Source organism: Salarias fasciatus, chromosome 10, assembly GCF_902148845.1.
Source record: "Salarias fasciatus chromosome 10, fSalaFa1.1, whole genome shotgun sequence".
Taxonomy (NCBI): domain Eukaryota; kingdom Metazoa; phylum Chordata; class Actinopteri; order Blenniiformes; family Blenniidae; genus Salarias; species Salarias fasciatus.
This window is the reverse complement of record NC_043754.1, coordinates 25513006-25532579: the sequence shown is the minus strand read 5'-3', so window position 1 is coordinate 25532579 and position 19574 is coordinate 25513006. Positions and strand designations below refer to the sequence as shown.

Here is a 19574-nt window from a genome sequence, read left to right as displayed (position 1 = left end):
AGGCAGCTGAGAAAAACAGAGAAAAGTCTGCAGCTGGACGAATTCAGAAATCACAGTCGACCCTGGAACACAAAGCAGACACGCAGGAAAAGCTCCGGTTGACACCGCAGCCAGCAGGTATAGACGATCACACACTCAGAAACAAGGGAAACACATCAGAGCAGCAATCAGACACCAGGAGAAGAATACAAACTGTCCCGAAACTGAAAATTGAGCACTAAAGAGGCAGAAGATAAGTATCAGAAATGTAAAAATAACGAGTGTGATTCAGTTTAGCTGGATGACAGCTAGCTTCAGCAGCTAGCCAGACCCTCACCATGCTGTCTGTTCAGGTGAATGAACGCAGAAGCAGAAATATTTTGGTCCAACCTGATTTTCAGAGTCAGAAACATTAAAGCTAGGGTAGACGATGTTGTCCAAAAGCACTTTTAGTCATACTGAGTGAAATGCTCCCTGCCCCCTGGGAGAAGTCAATACATTATGTGGATGGAAAAAGGTGCGGAAAAAATCTGACCTCTGTAGTGGCCAAAGGACAGTAAAAACTCCGACCAATCGTAAGGCGCAGACCGCTCTTAAGAAACCAATCAAATCCCTTCGCCGTTCTACCAGCCCCCTGCGCGTACATTTCAATGGCGTGCACTGGCCCTGGTTCAGAGCGCGTTACCAAGGTGCTCTCGGCGCTCACGGCTCGTGTGAAAAAAAGAACGAAACGAAGCGGAGCGGCGCGCTGCACTCCTATGCGCGTTGTGTGCAGCAGTCAGAAAGGTTAATAACATTGGAGGCAATCACAAACTCCGCGCGAGCGTCACTTCCGCGTCCAGTGCGTTCGCTCCCAACGGGAGCTCCTCCAATGGGGTGGGAGCTGGGCGGAGCCTTGGGGAGATGCTACATTCGTGCTACATGCTAGTTTTCCAAGATCGTCGACCCTAGCTTTAATCATGAAAAACAAAGGTCATTTCCATTTTCTGTGAAATTTGCCTGAATCGTCTGAAGCCGCTAACTCCGCGGTCCGTCTGGAGGCTGATGAAGGTGTTAAGTCGGCAGTGGGGAGGAAATGAGGCCGTTCTCTGCTCTCAGTGGAGCAAACGGCGCCGAGAGGCCACAGGAAAGACTGAATCGGCTGCAGATAGAGAAGAAGGGTGATTGTTGTGGGTGTGAGAGACAGACGGGGTTTCACTCAGCGCCGCCGCCGAGCTGAGATCCTGAATCACAAACATCCACACTGCTTCCTCTAATCACACAATCATGAGCTCCACAAACTCCCCACAGGAAGTGACCATATATGGCCATTTGGCTGACGACAGGTTAAATAGCGTTTATTTTATTATACATTATGTAACTTATCAGTTGTCGTCCTTTGAACAGGAAGGAACCTGCAGAACCAGAATCTGCAGGTTTGAATGGAAGATCTGTTGATGAATATTATCAAAACCATTTAACTTTTAATTGAGGAAATGACCGTATTTGGTCACATCCTGTTCCTTTGAAATGAATGATTATGGAATTAAGGCAGTGATGGAAGATTTATTATTATTATTACACATGTAATTTATCATTAATACACATGTAAAACAGAGATATGGGATTATTTTAAACAGGAAGTAAGAAAAATGTGATTTTCAATTTTGTCATTAAACTTTTGGACACGAGACATTTAATGTAGATTTTTTAAGACTTACTCTGTGCTTTAAACCTCCTCTTTCTGCCAGCCCCTGCAGAGTGTTCATGGATCGGATGTTTCTCTGTTTCTGTGATGTTTCTCGTCTTTCCCTCGTCTTTAGCCCCTATAGAAGGAAAATGGGTCAGGCCTGCTTGGGGAGCAGCGTGTGTTGATACATGTACATGTTTTGAAATCTGTGTGCGCCTGTAGATTATCATATCATTCGCATGTTTGCATGCAGAATGCAATTGGTGCAAACACACACACACACAGAAACACACACCTCCCTGCGTGCTCGCGTCCTGCCGCCGTTATCAGCCTCGTACACGACTGTGACAGCCGCGGAGGAATGTGCAGAGTGTGCAGCTCTGCATGAGGAGGTGACAACAAGCATGAAGCCGCCTGACGACGAGCGGCGGCAGCGACTCGCCCTCGTTACGCTGGTCTGCGGCTGACAGGCGACCGCTCACGTTACAATGCCATCATGAGCAAGCTGACGGAAAAAACAGGTGAAAACTACAGCGAACAACATGGAGAGGGATTTCATTTCATTTCTGTAGAACCAGAAATCCTGACAGCTCTGCAGCCCTTCTACCTGAACATGTTCTGCTGTTCTGCTCTAAGAGTGGAGCAGTGTTCCTGTTCCTGCAGAGCTCTAATCCAGCATGGTCGATATTATGTCTGGAATGAAGATGCTGCAATGACCGTGGGGCCGCAATGAATGGATGACTTGATTTTTGGAATACATTTCCCATAAAGCAACAGGAGCGCTGGAAAAGCGCCTACAAGCCCGCGCACATTTCACCGCATGACGTCACGTACCTCGTTCTCGCTCTCTCCCTGCTTCAGCACACCTGGATATAATGGTTGAGGTGTGCTGAAGCAGGGGGAGAGCTGGACCAGCTGGACCGGGGTCTGCAGGAACAGGGCTGGAGAACGCCGCAGGACAGTCTGGTCGTTCAGAGCTTCACTAGGTCAAGGAAGAATTTCAGATTCTGGTATCTGCTACACACATTCATAGAAACTGACAAAGCAGTCACGAATGCTAAAGCTAACATTAAGACAATGATGCAGACGAGATGGAACCAGATATAACAGGAAGCATGACTGTCGACTTGTGACATAGTGCGATGGGACAACGGGAGACGCTGGACTGGAAAACGGAAAGCAGTTGTTGGAATCTGTGGGAAGATGTGACTTTTGCTGATGTGTAGTTCCTTTCATGGCCACTAGGTGTGAGTGGAAGACAAATTGAACAGCTGATGTAAAGATTTGATGTGGATCTGAACTGGTGTTGGTGACAAACCGGCGTTCTTCTGAGCTTCTCATGGCTGAATGGTCCACCCTTTAACATAAATACAGACTTTACCAAGGCTTGAGAATATCAAGTTCCGCTGTCTGATTATCACTTAAAACAAACTTTAATCCAGGGAAGTCTCCGTCTCCGTTCATTTCATTTTCTCCGTCTGTCTCATTAACGACCACATACACACTCCGCTCGTCCTCTGCCTTCGCAGACCAAACCGCTGTTCGGAGCGCTTATTTGGAACGACAGCCTGACCTGGTTAAATCTAGAACCTTGCATCATTCGCCACACGGCTGGCAGCCGTCGCTGAGTCGGCGTGGAGCTGAGACGCCGTGTCGGAGGACGCCCGGGCAGAAAAGGCGAAGTGACATCCTCTCTTGTTGTCGTTGTGCTGCACGAGTCGCCGTCGGTTCAGGTCGGTGCCGCAAACCGCCGAGCTGGAGGTAAAGAGGCCGAGCCTCCTCGACTCACCCGTCCTTCTCTGCACTTTCTGTTTCTGTTGGCGTGTGATTTTATCTCGCTTTGCCTCCTCAGAGACTCAGCAGATCAGTCCGATGTGAGTTTTTTAAAAACTTTCTCAGGGTGGAAAAAACAATTAAACAGAGCTGAAAACCGATGCTTGCACCAAACAACATGATTACAGTGAACGGATTTACTGAAAAGCTGTCAAAGAAACTCAAACTGCCACTCTTCACGTGCAGCTGGGCGTCATGCATGCACAGCAGGTTAAATCCAACATGGCGGAGCGACGGCTGAGTTCTGGTTCATGGAGGCTGTGGCGATCGGGGGGGGATTCTGGTCTGGTTTCAGGACGACCCTGGGGAGTCACTCCTCCACAAACCAAAACACTGTGACTCTCCGGGAGTCAGGGACCCACCAGGACCTGATGGGTCCCTGATGGGTCCCTGATGGGTCCCTGATGGGTCCCTGATGGGTCCCTGATGGGTCCCTGATGGGTCCCTGAGTAGCAGGACGTCTGGACAGATTGTGGTCTGGTTTTGGTGCTGGATTCAGGTCAGTGTTAATATGTACGCTGGATGGTTTGGATTTGTTGGGTTTTGATGTGGATTTGTTCGAGGTTAAATCATTAATCGGGTACACTGGACTGGTTATGGACTCAATTTGTTTGGACTTTGTTTTTTTTTTTTAATCTTTTTTCAGGCCTGGTTTAGGCAGTATTATTATTCAGCTGAATTTTGGGAGGTTTTTGGGGTTTTGGGATGTGATTTCTTTGGGTTTCGGACTGGATCGGTTGGGTTTGGTGTGAGTTGGAATCAGATCTGGTTTCATGCTGGTTTTAATTGAGGCTGGTTGTTTTATTCCGGTGAATCTTCACAGGTTTGGGGCTGAGTTTAGATCTTCTGATGGGCTGTCAGGCTGGTTCGGGGCTGCGTCTGGGCTGGTTTCAGACTGGAACTGTTAGGGTTTTGGGATTACTTACGGCTGGCTTCATGGTGGTTTTATTTGGCAGAATTTTCCAGGTTTTTGTCTCACCCTGTTCTGCAGCTTCAGTTTGGATATTTGTGAGCATCAGCTGCTTTAATTCTCTCTCAATCAAGTAACAAGTCCGTAGAATAAAGGAGCAGATCCACTGAGTAAGTTCACGTCTCACATTGACGTCATGCTCATTTTCCAGTGTCTCGCCAGAAGCTGAACTATAATTTACATACGCTGACGGTCTTGCTCTCCCAGCCGAGCCTTCAGTCCCAGCTCGGCTTGTTTTGAACAATAAAGAGACGGTGATGAATGTTGTTGTCGCTCCTGCACACAGCAGCAGTTTGAGGATCAATGTGGAATCAGCAGAGACTCGTCCAGCTCGCCGCGTCGCCGCCTGAAAATCATAATGGAGCTCATTCATCAATCAGGAGGAAAATCAATTCAGCATCAGTATTTCAGAGGCGGCGATGACGCTAAAAATAAATGTTCTGACCTTTTCTTTAATCAATGCAGCGAAGTAAAGCGAGTTTTCTGCTCATTCTCACCTTGGACCATTTCCTCCACACGACTGAAACGCTGAAGTTCTCACTCATACTGGTTCTGTTGGATCAGGGATGTTAAATATGCAGCTCCAGGCCTGAAAAAAGGCCCATCGGAGGTAGAACATGGTCCTCCGTTTCACATACCTGTAGTGTAACTGCTAGTCCAGTTTTCCAGATCAATAATGTTGATCTGATCCGACTTCATTAATCTGACAGACTTTCAGAGGATAAAACAGGAAATCCATCATTCATCTGGATTAAAACGGGAAGAAAACCATTCTTTAAATGAAACCAGACACAAGACCATTCATCCAAATATAGAAACCTTTTATTTTACAATTTCCAGCAAAAATATCATACAATTCCAGTTTAATTGTACAGTCTGTTAAATAACTAAATACACTTTACAGGTGCACTGTCAGTAGAAAAAAATATTCAGATTCTTTTCTTTTTCTATCGGAGATACAAAATGTACACTTCCCTAAACACACACACTCACTCACTCGCACACACACAGTGTGACAGGACGGCCAATTAAGAACCGTTCGCTCTTATAAAAGTGGATTTAGTCACACCGCTCCGTCTACAGCTTCATCACAGGGGGAAGAAGAAACGACTGGAAACCATGAAGAAATTCAAATATATTGCGGTTAAAAGGCAGAACGATCACAGAGGCCTCATCAGGATATCGGAGGGAGCGAAGCCAGCGTGACCTTTCACCTTTAAGACTTCAAACACTTCACATGTGCAACGGAAAGGTACAATGTACTCTGACGAGGAGGGAAAAGGCTCATTTAACAAACGATACTTCAGTGGATGCAGTCGGCAACACGTTGGGTCATTTCTCTGGAGACCAGATCAGCTCCGGCTTTTTCTCTGCAGCTCTGCTTCGAGCTGGATTTTAAATAGAAAGATCTGACAGAGGGTGGAAAAAGGAAAAAAAAAACCTCTTTAACTCCAGTTTCTTCATCATTTAGCTTGTCACTGATAGCATCGTCTGAACTGGTGTGAAGAAGAGAAACATGATGATTAAAACGTGAGTCTAAAAAACCCTGTAAATAGTAATAAAAGACGATCTGGAAAGATGAGTTGATCGATTTTTAACATCTTTCTATTAGTGCTGTGAGAACAACACGATTCACCGTGAATGTGACCCTTTATGCAGATGACGTTGAAGTCTTTGTGCTCCAAATCGGGCCCACCCTGTGTGAAAACATGCCGAGCTCCTCGCATTTTCACTGGACTGATTGTTTCCTCAGTGACCTGCTGAGCATTTCTGAGCTATTCTGGTGAATTAGTAGTGATTTATCCGACCTTTCTACCACATTTAAAAGTCTGCCAGAGATTGGAAACATAATCTATTCAGATTCACACGTGCAGATTTGAGTCCGGGGTATGAAGACTTTGACCACTAGAGGGCAGGAGATGATCTGATGACTGAAAAATACTTACATTCTTTATGAATAGTAACCAAGATCAAAGCTAAAACTCTGAAGTCAGCAGAATCTGTCTCATATGAAAGGATAAAATTAAGATGAACTTTCCTTCCCTTTGCTCTGTTTGATGGGTTTATTTCTAAAAAAAAAAAAACCTTAATAATAATAAAGGTAAGACCTGACAACTCAGCAGAAATCTGTCCTCATGTTTTCTGATGTTTTTCTATTTAAAATCCGGAGCTCTGCAGATGCTCCAGACGTACAAAAACTGTTGTGCAAAACTGCTGAAGTCTCCCTTCAGGTCCTTCAATAAACTGCGACCCGACATGTTGCTTTCTGGATCCACACGGCTACAGGTCTGTCCACAATTACAGTGTTTGTACGAGAAAATCCTTCACAATAAGAACGAAAACCACCCAAAGGACAACCCGAAAACAACAACAACAACAACAACAACAAAAAACAACACAAAACCCGGCCTCGTGAAGCTGTAATCTGAGTACAGCAGAGACTCCCAGCAATCGAACAGGAAGGAAGCCATGAAGACGATCCAGGACGGAAACAGTGGAGAAAAGAAAGTCGATCTGCTCATGAAGTCACTGATTGTTCACATGTTGCTTCGTTCAAGTCGCACAAACAAACAAAAAAAAATATCAGGTATTTCAGCTCTGAAGGCAGAAAAGGAAAAATGTAAAATGAAGCGCCCCCGAGTCGCAGGCTGCAGCTGCATGTTAACAGACGGCACAGAAACCACACCACAAACTGTTCATGTTCTGATTGGTCGGGTTTGGCATGTGGGCGGGGCTAAAGGCAAAGGGCTCAGAGTGGGAGGGGCCAAGTTGGTGATCCTTCAGTGGTTATTATCAGATTTCTGTGCATCTTCGGTTTCTGACTGAAACATCTGACGACACTTTATTCTCTGCAGGAACAGTGGAGAAGGAGATCCGACTCGCCACCTGGTGGCCGGCTGAAGTACTGTGTTGACGTTAGGGACGATAATAAAAACTACAAAACCTCACTCAAATTCTATTTCTTTTCTTTCTTTCTTTTTTTTTTTTTTTAAATAAAAGGATTCAGTAAGCATAAATGCTGAAAATAAAGATCAGCTGCAGCTTTACTCTATGCTGACTCTGGATGTGGATGAGTTTTATCTGAAAATAAAATATTTTCTCATAAATCTGATGAGATTAGATCAGTTTGTTCCATTTTTAGTCCTCGATAATCTCCTGATGATTAGGGAACCTTTGATGATGCAACACGCTGATAAAACGTAGCTTTAGGAATGAAGAATCCCGACAAAAACAAAATAAAACCAGGACCTGAGCTCTGAAGGGGATGAAACCCGGCGTTGTGGTTCAGCGCCGGCTGTTAGCATGTGTCCAAGTACAATACGACACGCCGCACATTGTTTGGCTTCCACCAAATCGGATTAGAGGAGAGGTGTGAGCAGCAGAGCAGAACATCCCGGAACATCCCAGAACAGGATCTGGAGCACAGGATCAGGACCCACAGAAACAAAGAAACAAGAACATTTCATTTAAAGAAAGAAAGAGGATTTACACAGCGACATTCACTCCCGTTCCCTTTGAAGTACTTTGGATTGAACAACAGCTCGGCGTCGCGATTACAACACAACAGAGGTTTTCTCCCTCAACCTTTCAAAGTCGGAATAACTAGAAGTCTCATTTCTCAGCCAGCAGCTACATGTGTTACACTCACACACACATGCGCACACACGCACACACACACATGCGGACACACACACACACACCCTAGTCGCCCACCAACAAGGCACTACGATTTCATTCAAGTTTATCGTTCCATAAGTGCTTGATGCATTTTAAACTCCCAGACTCCATCTTCCTCTTCCTGCTGCCCCTCCTCCTCCTCCTCATCCCCTAACCTCCTGTGTGAGCAGGGCGGCCGTCCAATCAGGCGGCCCGCTGTGGCTCAGGTGGGCTGCCAGTCACAGGGCCAGTCATGCGGCGGTGTTTGCTGAAAGACTCGCGCCGCGCGGCGGCCGGCCGGGTGTGACCGGCTCGCTCTGGAGACTGATGAACTGTGTACAGACGGCGGCGATGGCGGCGGCGGGGGGGACGGGGGCACATGGACCCACCGACCCCCCCGGTGGTGCAGTCAGATCGCCGTGGTCCCACTGGAGCACTACAAACACCAGCATGACGGCGTCTTCTCTCCCTGTATTTTACACAAACATGTTGAAATAAGCGTCCAGAGAGGAACTTTGGCGTCTCCAATAAAACTTGACATCTACATCTCTGTAGTCCACGGAAAAACCAAAAACCTTCCCAGGATGGAATCCACACAGTCTAGCATACAGTCAATCTATAATATGGAGATAAAGACCGAGATTCATTAATTTATCTGAGTTTCGCTCCACTCTGACAGATTGTGTTGAGTTCAGATGATCACTGCTTTGAAACTGAAGACTCAGTTTGTGTTGTGTGGCTGTTGGGTGGAGGACTCGGGCCATATGAGGTCTGACTGCACCACCTGGAGGAGGAGGAGGACGAGGCAGACTGATGAACCTGGTGCTGGATGGTAAAGATGGAGGTAGATGGATGGAGAGAGAGAGGTGGAGAGGCACCAGACAAAAAAAAGAAGTGATAATGTAAAGAAAGTGAAGCAGGAGGAGTGATGGAGCCACTGCTGCGACCCCGCCAGAGCGTTTCCCTTTAAAAGACACCCGTCAACCAGAGGCTCCGCCCCCGCGAACCCAGACAGCGCCCCCGCCACCACCAAGCCCTGCAGCAGCAGCGGCAGATCCCGGTCCCGGTCCCGGTCCACGGGCCTCAGTGTCCGCCGCGGTTGAAGCGCTCCAGCACGGTGGCGTTGGTCCTCTCGAACAGCCACTGCTGGCTGGGCGCCGACGGGTCGCACGTGTTCATGAAGAGGCGGCGCTCGGCCGCGTTGCTGTCCACACAGCTGTTACTGACCGGGTGGTACAGACTCTTGTCCTGGAGGACGAGAAAGAGGAGGACGGATGAAGAGGAGGACGGACGAGGACTCATCTGAAACATCATCTCAACTCAAATTGTTGATTACACCAACCAAAGTCTGCAAAAACAGCTCAGAGGGGTGAACTCCCAGCACATAGAACACTACATCATCTGCATAATGTCTGTTTCCTGTCATCAACCTTCCAGCTGTTGTTCCCGTTCATGTCGACGCCCCTGCGCCCCGGAGCGGGACCCCGACCCACCTTCCTGTAGCGCCACAGCTGGTTGCCCCTCATGCCGTGGCAGTCGTACAGGGTGACGGGGCTGTGGTGGGACACGGCGTCGAAACACACCTTCTTGGTGTGCATGGGATCGCCCACCCGGATGTCCTCCCTCCAGCCGAACGTGAAGACCTGCAGGGAGCAGAACATCCCTGTGAGGCCCAACAGCCCAGACGGCCCTGCTCCGACAAACCCAGATCACTTCCTGATTCCTTTCAGGCTCATAATAAAAAGTCTGATTGAGCGGAATGAGCGGCGTTCGCTCGTCAAACTCCAGATCAGAGGCTGAAGAGTTCATGTTGCTCCTGATGAAACACGCTGAAAGCTGCACATCCTTTATTGTTATTTAGGAGGCTGACAATCAAGGTCATGCACAGGGGGAGAGCTCTGCGCGCACACACACACACACACACACACACACACACACACACACACACACACACTGAAGCTGAACCCAGCAGTTCAGAATGAGGACAATTGGAATGTTTTCTCCGACAATGTGAAACACGGTGGTTTCTCTGAATCCATCCTCCACCTCCGGGCCATGAGGGCCTGAGCCTCACTGCTAGTTTTCAGATATTCACTGAGTATTAAATTAAAACAGGTATTTCTGCTGGCAGGAACAGCCCTGGTCTGGAGGATGTTTCCTCTGTGTTGTGTTCCACCAGCGCACTGATTTATTATTACTCAGTCTTCCTGAAAGGATGGTTCATCTCATGAGCACGTCACAATACCTATCTATCTTATCATAAAGTGAAAATATAGAAAATATATATAAAGGCTTTCTGTCCAAAAAAGACTGTAAAAGCAACATGGAAATACTGTCATAATCTGCGCTGTGAAAATCACTGAGATCTTGCAGGTTTTAAAGTAACGATGAGCAACTAAGCTGTTAAGTCACTACGATCAGCTGGTAACACATCAGTTAGTGGAGGAAGATGCTCTGCTGTCTGCATGTCAGAGCTCCAGGTGAATCCTGGGAGAGAGCGTCTCTCAGGCGGTCTGAAGGGGGACGGCTGCCAGACGGCGTCCTGTGATTTACAGCCAGTCCATTCCTGGCTCCGCCTGAGCGCCGCTCGCCAGCGTGACACAAATTAAACCACAATGCTTCTTCAGAATAAAGCAATTAGAGTGTCGGCGCGGCGGAAACAAAAGGCCGCGTTCGGTCCATTCAGCTGGCATTAGGAGCCCGGCGCAAACACAAACACACGGCCGGAACAAACGAAGTGAAGCATTGTGGGAGTGGGACTCTGCGAGAGGAGAAACCACTGGAATCTGGAGGCTGCGCTTAGAAAACTTCAGCTTAGTGCTTCAGCTTTCCACTTGAGACTGAGAGGCTATTTTCCTTCACACCTGCTGGTCTCCAGAGGAGATCTGAGCTCTTCACGGTTTCCTCTGACGGATGATTCCAGCTGAACTCCAAGAGGAAAACAAAGAACACAGATTTACTAGAATCCTCCTCACTGTCCACATTCAACCATTTCCACAGGTGATTTATGAAGGTACTTTACATTTAGGAACCGTTTACACGTCCTGAAAGGAACATGGGAAACTCCTGAGGTGCTCTGGGTTTCTGTTTACATGACCACGCTGCTGGAGAGGCTGCCCAGGTGGAACTTGATGAAAGCGTCCTGGCATGCTGCCCACATTCAGCACTGTTTCTGCCATTTGTCTCTTTCTCACTCGGACCAGCTGCTCACCTGTCCGTGGCCCCAGCTCACTTCGCCCCGGCCCTTCAGGCAGTTCTCCAGGCGGATCGGGGTCCCGGACACAAAGTGTTTGCTCTCCAGACACAAGTTGCTGCCGGCGTTACGGATCTGCATGAAGACAACAGAGAAAAGTCCTCAGTGGAGCACAAACCTGTGACGAAAACCACAAGAGAAAAGCAATCTGCTGTTCAGGTGCCTGCAGTGTTTGGCGTTTCAGACCGCACCTCCCCCCAGGCTCCAGCAGGGGGCTCCACCGGCGGGTAGTGTTTGGGCAGATCCCAGGCCACCTCGTTCATGAACCAGCGGAAGTTCTTGCAGTTGAGCCGGTTCCTCAGCTCCTTCTGCGCCGTCATGTCTCCGGCCGACAGGTGGCGGTACTCCGGCCGACGCTTGTAGATGTACTCGGCGTACTCGTCCATCCAGACCTCGGCCACTCGCTTCAGGTTCTGCAGGAACAGGGAGTTCAGGACCTTCAGCTACAGCCCGATACCGAGCACTAGTGATGGGCAGAGTCCTCATGAACCACTGTTTTCATTTTCTGAAGCCACTAGGTGGTGCTATCTGTTCAAGAAAAGTTTGAGAGCACACTGTCAGTCCATCAGCCTATATTTTAAACCTAGAGTGCCATCTAGCGGCTTCAGAAAACAATGACAGTGGTTCATGAGGCCTCATTTGCCCATCACTACCGAGTACCGATGCCAGAAGGTGTTAAAAGCCATGAGGACTGAGTCCAGATGTTTCCATTTACAGTTAAAGACCAAAGCAGCCGTCTGTTGACCTCTATCAGTCTGAAGAATCAAAGCAAACATGACCATCATGACAGGACACATGTAAAATCTGTTGAATCCTCTCAGGTCAAAGGTGAGAACCTGAATTCTGGGTAGATCCAACGGATCGACCAACAGAAACACTGGATAAATGTTTTTGTCCAAACATGCTGGGCTTTCATAAATCAACCTGTTATTGTGAAACAAGAATGGTTTTTAGATTCACACTTTAAATCATCAGCAGGTATTTGAACCTTTAAGTGTCATTGTTTGTTGATTTTTCAGTGGTTTTTTTAAGACTGAGCAGACTTAACAAATACAGTTTCTTCATCTTCATTTTCTCTGCTGTTTCATTTTTTCATTGCTTTCATTTTATTTTCCTCCTTTTTGAATTTTCTCTTTTTTCTTTGCTTTTTTTAATCCTTTTAGTTTTTTCCACCTCGTTTCTTCTCTTTCTGCTTCTTCTTAAATGATTTCTCCTTTTGCGTCTTCCTCCATGTTCCTCCTCCTGCCCCCCCACCCCCCCACACTTCCTCCATCCTTCATGTTTGGACTGATTCGACATGACAAAATGATCAAAGCTGCTCAGTAGAGAGCAGAGTCCGGCCGTCTGTCTTCCTCCAGGACTCGTCACGACGGAGCAAAGAAAGGAAAAGTATCTCGTCATGAGAGCAGAAACAACGCCGAGCTGAATTAGGAGCTCATTTACAGAAAAAGCTGGCTTTCTTTTATATTCCTGCTCTCAGGAAGTGGCTGGGTTTAATTAGGTCTCTGACGGCGCCGCTGAAACACTGGAGAGAAGTGAGATCAGATAAATGAAGGGTGTGTGATCCCCAGAGCCAAACAGGTGCAGCAGCCTCGCTGCAGCAGAACGCCGAGGACGATCCGCGCTTCTCCACACAGAGGCGGCTTTCAAACCTCCTCTTCAAGCATCCAGAGGAAAGAAGAAAAAAACACTATGAGCCATAATTCTCTGAAAATAGTCTCTTTTTGTAGCGCGGAGCGGCGGCGGCGCTGATGTGAATGTTTCCCTCAGTGGGAAATCTTTAACACGCCGAGCGTGTGACGAATGCGGGATACAGGGAAGCTAAATACGCGCCTGCCAGCCTCTGGCGGCGCAGACGACGGGATAATGGAGACGCTAACGCGTGGAAAAGGTTCAGGCCGAGGCTCCAGTAGATCTGCCTCCAAACACAGAGAGGAGGGTGGATCTGAACGTTTCCCTGCAAACACAGGGCGGGTCGATCCCGGTTCAGGTCCGCAACACGAGCTCAACATGACAACATGAGGCCTGTGGGCCAAAAGAAGGGCTGGTCTCTGAGGGGCGTGCACGTGTCTGGGAACGCAGGCGGCGTCGGCCTCGGAGGTGAACGGAACGAGAACACACCTGCAGCGATCCTCGCAGGGAGGCAGAACTACAAATCCTCCGAGCCCGGGAGGAAAGAGCTTCCAGCGACAAACGCGCTCAGACTTCCTGCAGCGGCTCGTCGCCTGCAGCCAAACTGCAGGAGGGGCGGTGGACTGAAGCCCGCGGCGCTCCGGATCGGCTCCGCGACGTCCCACGTGGCGGCCGACAGGTTCCGTCTCCCTCTGATCACACGGGCCGGACGGACAGAAGCTCAGAGGACTTGATTCTGAAGCTCTGCTGGACTGATTCGGCAGCTGGAGGAAGGTCCCGGGACAGTCTGGACCGGAGTCCGGATCGGTCAAAGCAGCCGTCCGCTGAGCGGAACTCGTCATTTCAGAAAGCTCAGCTGCTCTCTAGTAAAAACCCACAGCTGCTGTGGAAAGTGAGCATGAAAGCAGCGTGTGGCCGTAGTTACCCTGTCTGTAGCTTCCTCTGAGCAGAACAAACACAAACTGCGAGAATCTCTGAACCGAGCATCAAAAGCTCCGCCGGAACGCCTCCTCAGCGTTCCCTGTAAACCTCTCCTCTTCTATTTCCAGCCCCGGGTCTGTCGCGCCGCTTCTCCTGGCAGACGAGCTTCTACAGTTTCTCCTCCAAAGCAAACAGCTGAAACAGTTTCCCGTCTGCGTCAACATTTGCTCGGCGCGTCTCGCCGCGTCACTCCGCCCTCCGTCAACACCGGCCGCTCTGCTCGGCCCGGCCGCCGTTTCTGCAGGGAAAACTCCGATTTCCTCCCATCTGCCTCGCTGAAGCAGGAGCCGTGTTGCTCAGACAAATTAGCATTAGCATTTCATAGGTACTGTTTTATAGGAACAGTTAGGGATGGGCGAGTACCGATACCAGGTATCGGTATTGGGCCGATACAGGCCTTATGTCACAGTATCCACTACTCATGAAGGCTACTGATACCAGTCGCCGACACTCAAGGCAAGGAAGTCCCAGGTGTAGTAAGCCCTCCTCGCCGGGAGGTGGCGCTACACTGCAGCGGGCTGACTTCTCCATGAGCGTCACATCCAGAGCAGAGACGACAGGAATGAATCCAGAGCGGCTGCTCGTCTCACCAAAACTTCGCCGGTGTGGAAATTCTTTTATATGAGCGAAAACGAGCCGAGCCTTGCAGAACGCAGACTCTGCTAGAGGAGCTGCGCCATCTTGTTCATTTAACACCAGTAATTTGTTGAACCGCCTCAGGGCGACGCAGGTGGACCAGAGGTTGTCATGGTTTATTTACTGTGGCGCTCTGGCGCATGCGCATACCGGCGCGACCGGCCCGTACGTGCAACGCCGTCACAAAATGAGCAGCGCCGACCCCCGCTGACAGGAAGTCATGACGGGACAGGTGTCAGGACTCGGTCCGGCCCGGTCCAGTTGTACTCGAGGTACTCGAGTTACTCGAGTAATAGTTGCAGCTCTAGTACAAACAACACGAGCAAAACTCAGGGGTTCTTCTGTCTTTGACTTTAGTTCATAAAAAAACATTAAAATGAGTACATTTAAGAACTTAAGTTCATGTAAAGTGTAAAAGGTGACACTTTATTTGAAGCCCCCTGTATAACACATTATAAGTACATTTATAAAGTATTATAATGCTATTATAACACGTGTAGCTATAGTTCTAAACATTCATAGATGATCACAATGCCAGGACCGAACCCTAACCCTAATGCTGTGCTGTATAGTGAGTTATAAAGCATTGTGATCATTTATGAGTGTTTATAACTACTTATAATGTTAATGTTATACCGGGTGCTTCAAGTAAAGTGTTACTGTGTAAAACTTAGAAAGCTGCTTTATCTTGCACTTTAGTTCTTTTAAAAAACATCAAAATCATTTCATTTAAAAAAGTGTATAATTTAGAGTTGTTTGTTTACATCTTGTACTTCATATAAAAACTCCTTAAAATTCAGAAATTGTTTTATCTTGCACTTAATTTCATTTAAAAAAGTGTAAAACTCAAAGAGTTGCTTGTTTTATTTTTCCCTTTTGCTATATCTTAAACTCAGACTGTTGTCGTTTTGGACTGAAGCATAGTGGCTGTGCTGCTTTTTCTTTTTTTTTTAGAAATAAAAGTCATTTTTCAAAAATGATCTGTCTTTGCGTTATTTGAACTTTTATGTATCAAAAGTATCGGTGAGCGGTGGAGGCGGCGCTTCCTGTGGGACTCACCCTGGCCAGGCTGACGCCGCCGGGGACTTTGTACGGGACGTACTTCCGGTAGATGTGTCCCACCCTGGAGCAGGGGATGTCCTCCATCCGTCCCCCGCACATCCACACCTGCAGAGAGAGAGAGGAGGCATGAGGACTGCAGTGGGGGGTCAGAGGTCAGGAGACACGGGGCTTCATGTCCTGTAGGTACAGGTCTACAGAGGGGTCAAAGGTCAGGGACCTACAGCTGCGGAAATCAAACCCGGTCCAGATCACAAATCTGCTTCTCCATCCAGTAGTCCGGCACAGGCTGAGCTGCTCAATCACATATTAATCCTCCTGAGGAGGAATCAAACCGGGGTTCGTTCAGTGTGAGCACTAACCACTGCCCCGCCGTGCAGCTCAGCCGTCACCTCGCTGAACAACGCCTCAGTGACGTGACTTTCAACAGGTGAACTACAAAATTCCAAGGAATGTGGCGCTGTCCTGCGTTGGGAGTCGGCCCTCAGATTAACAGTGTTCTTTCTCTTTTCGGACCCAGTTTCAGCAGAACTGCAGCAGATTATCGTCATTCTGAATGTTTTCCAGGCTTTTCTGGCCGGCTGAGCTCCAGCAAACATTATATCAACATGCTTCATATGAATGAGCAGAAAACAGGAACATAAAGAACCTCTATGAGACGGTGAACTGATGACGGATGGAAAGAGTTGACAGTCTGGTTTCCAGACGGAGAGACTAAAGCCTTCAGTGTACTCCCCCGTCGCCGCCACGGCGTTCCTACGCCGGCAACCCTACGCCGCTACTGAACATGTCTTGCTTCTGCGTCAAGGGAACACCCTCCTCTGCCAAGCCGCTAGCAGTCACAACAACAACGGCTTCCGTAGCTCCGGCTTTACCTAGACATAGATCTATAGACATAGATTTCTAGACGTACGTATCGAGACACGCGTGCATATACCGAACATATATCTGCATATATGACATATCTGGCGACACTGGGCTGTGGTGGAGGAGTGGTGTGAGCGGACCATGATAAAATATTGGTGAAACTAATGAGCTTTTGGACGATTAAAGCCGTTTTAGGAGCGGCTCTACACATAGCCCCGTCTGCTAACAGTGCTAACACTGCTAACATGTGCGCCACTCAATTTTGGATCTAAATTTCTCCTGAAGCACTGTTCGGATCAGAAAAGCATTCGGGGTGAGTTCTACTTTATTCTATAAACAACGCGAAAGCGGACCAATCACAGCCCTCGACGTTCACGTCACCACGCGTCGCCTCGACGCGAAGTCACTTTTTTCGGGAGGCGCACGTCAAGCCCCGGCGTAGCCCATCGTAGGGCTACGACATATATGTCGTAGCAACGCCGTGGCGGCGACGGGGGAGTATACTGAGGCCTTAACTCCGTCTCCGATAGGCTTCAGGACGGGGCCATCCTTCCTCTGTGAGGCCAGCAGGGCGGCGCTGTCCACTGAACCCATGTGTTTTCTAGAGTGAATGGATGGCAGAGGCTGGGATTGGATTTGCGACGCTGCTGAGCGGGAAGCTGAGGCCTGCAGCCTGGAGGACGTTTTAATTCAAACTTAATGAAAAGAGCCGGGGGTCACTGGGGAGGCCGGCCTGGAGGATTATGGGTGACGAGGATTCATCTGCTGACCTCCGCTCCTGCTCTCTGCAGCTCAAACCTTTTCAGCAGTCGTGTTTTCAGCTTCAGGGAGTAAAATACTGTCTTAATGAGCTTTAAATTCAAACTTTAAACTGTGTTTTCACAAAACTGAGTGATTTCTACTGAACGTCAGTCCGATCTCAAGAAGACGATGATTTCACTGAAACATTCTGGTCCTAAAAACGTCTCCTGGAGCTGATGCATTGTGGGTATTTATACGAACTCCCTCTGAGCTTTCACACCGATATGTCAGCCGGGTCTCAGGATTTTTTTCTCGTCTTTATTGCCTTGAATTCTTTTTTTAGGGTTTTTCAGTGTTTCTGTTTTCAAAATGTGAAACTCCTCTGAAGCTAAACCTCCTGACTGACGCTCAGCACATTTCCTGCTATCAGAGGGTCTGACCAGCGAGCAGCCCGGTCAGCTGACCCCGAGGCCCCTCCCCCTCCCCGGCGCCGCGGGGCGGTTATCAGCCGGCTGCTGTTTCACTTCGATTACCGGCTGTCAGGCTCGCCGCGGCGCTCCGTCCTGGACAAACACGATCCGGGGGGAAATAAGCGAGTGAATCCACTGCTCCACGCCGGGCCCTCCCTCTGCTCGGCTCGTCCCCGCGCCGGAACACTCCAGCGCAATAAGACGGCCGCCTCGCCGCGGGAGGGACCAGGAGCTGCAGCTCAGGCCAAATTAAAAGTCTTATCACTCACCTCTAACCTGCTGCCTCCGCCATCTGCTGCAGCCGGAGCTGCACCGCCACTTTTTTACAAGGAAACGATCAAATGCAATTAGGCTGGTGATAACCTGACGGTCCCATCAACCCCCGTCCCTCCGACCGCGGCACGCTCATCACTCATTAATGCTTTCACACCTGAGTCCGGACGCCAAGCTCCTTCCTGAGGAGCGTCTCAGGGAGCGGCGAGGGGTTTTATGAGGATGACGGCGGTTTCCTTCACCTTGAATGAGATCTCGTACTGTTCTCCTCCCCAGATCTCCAGGCCGGTGTCGTATCCTCCCAGCTCCCAGAACCACTTCCTGTCCACGGCGAAGAGTCCGCCGGCCATCACCGGAGACCTGGACCACACGGAGATCAGAGATTTAATCCCAGTAAAATCCTTATGAGTGGAACATTATAACCCTTTGGACTTTTTCAAGAACCAGTTTTCACTCTTTTAAAATCAAAAATAAGAAAATACCAACCTCTATGAGCCATTTTTAAAAGGGAAAAGTGTAAAACTGACAAAATCAGCCATCTTCTGTGATTTACAGTCTAAAAATGAGTCTAAATGGAACTATACGATATATAATAATCTGCAATAATCCTGTAGAAACGTCTCATGCACTGTTCAGAACGACTGTCTCCCACCTGTCCAGCTCCACTGGTTTCATAGTTCTGTGTTTATCTAGAATACCAAAGTTTTCATTATGTATTACTATTTGTCTTTAAAAACAAATCATTAATCAGTTGAACTTTGGAGAAAGAAGTTTTTACAAAGCAGAGGATAAAATAACCCAAGCTCAGAGAAAAAGAGAAATCTTTGTCATTGTTTACAAGAGTTTTAACAATCCGCCACAAAGCTCCACAAGTTTGAAAGAACTTTATTCAGAGCAGTTTTCACGCAGATTGGTACAAATAAAGGAAACAAAAGCAAGATAAAAAAAATTTAGATGGACCATCAGATGGACCAGAAGCCCCGGACTTTAGAATGTGTCCTCAGAAAATAACAACATGCAGTTAAAGATGTGACGATCCAAGAAATAAATCACCACTGAGGAGGAACACGTAATACAAGGTACGGCCACTAGGTGTCACTGAGGGACGCCTGAATGCTGCTACAGCTCCACTATGAGTGAAGTTAACTGAAGAAAACGTGAATATTGCTTCAAATTTAATCTATAAATGAGACAAAGGTAGACAGTTTGATAAATATTTATGTATGAACTGAGTATTATTTCCAGATTACCAGTAAAAACTCTGACGTGGGGATTGAGACTGAGGAATTTTCAAATGTTTCGTTCTGTGTGATTTAATGTGAGACGTGTTTAGAATAGTCTGGACAGATTATACAAAAACAAACATCTTCGTCAGATGTGAGTTCTAAAAAACAGAATATTAAACCAATCCCGTGAGTGTGTGTGTGTGTGTGTGTGTGTGTGTGTGTGTGTGTTCATAATGCTGATGGAGGCTACGGTCCGCTGAGAGTGTGAGCTTAGCACGGCGGGGTGGAGATAGTTAGCTCCTGCTCACTGGAGGGAGGAAACCAACAC

At 48.2% G+C, this 19574-nt stretch overlaps 1 protein-coding gene across 1 annotated transcript in view; it reads right to left on the bottom strand.

Annotated features, from left to right (window-relative positions):
- Positions 1-5255: 5255 nt before the first annotated feature.
- LOC115395480 (polypeptide N-acetylgalactosaminyltransferase 10) overlaps positions 5256-19574 on the bottom strand; it is a 64481-nt gene continuing 50162 nt past the window's right edge. The window contains exons 7-12 of the mRNA XM_030101047.1: positions 18263-18380; positions 15670-15777; positions 11553-11774; positions 11320-11436; positions 9602-9751; positions 5256-9356 (exon numbers count right to left, since the gene is read on the bottom strand). Coding sequence (XP_029956907.1) covers positions 9192-9356; positions 9602-9751; positions 11320-11436; positions 11553-11774; positions 15670-15777; positions 18263-18380 — 880 coding nt within the window. The 3' untranslated portion in view covers positions 5256-9191. The remainder of the gene's footprint in view (positions 9357-9601; positions 9752-11319; positions 11437-11552; positions 11775-15669; positions 15778-18262; positions 18381-19574) is intronic.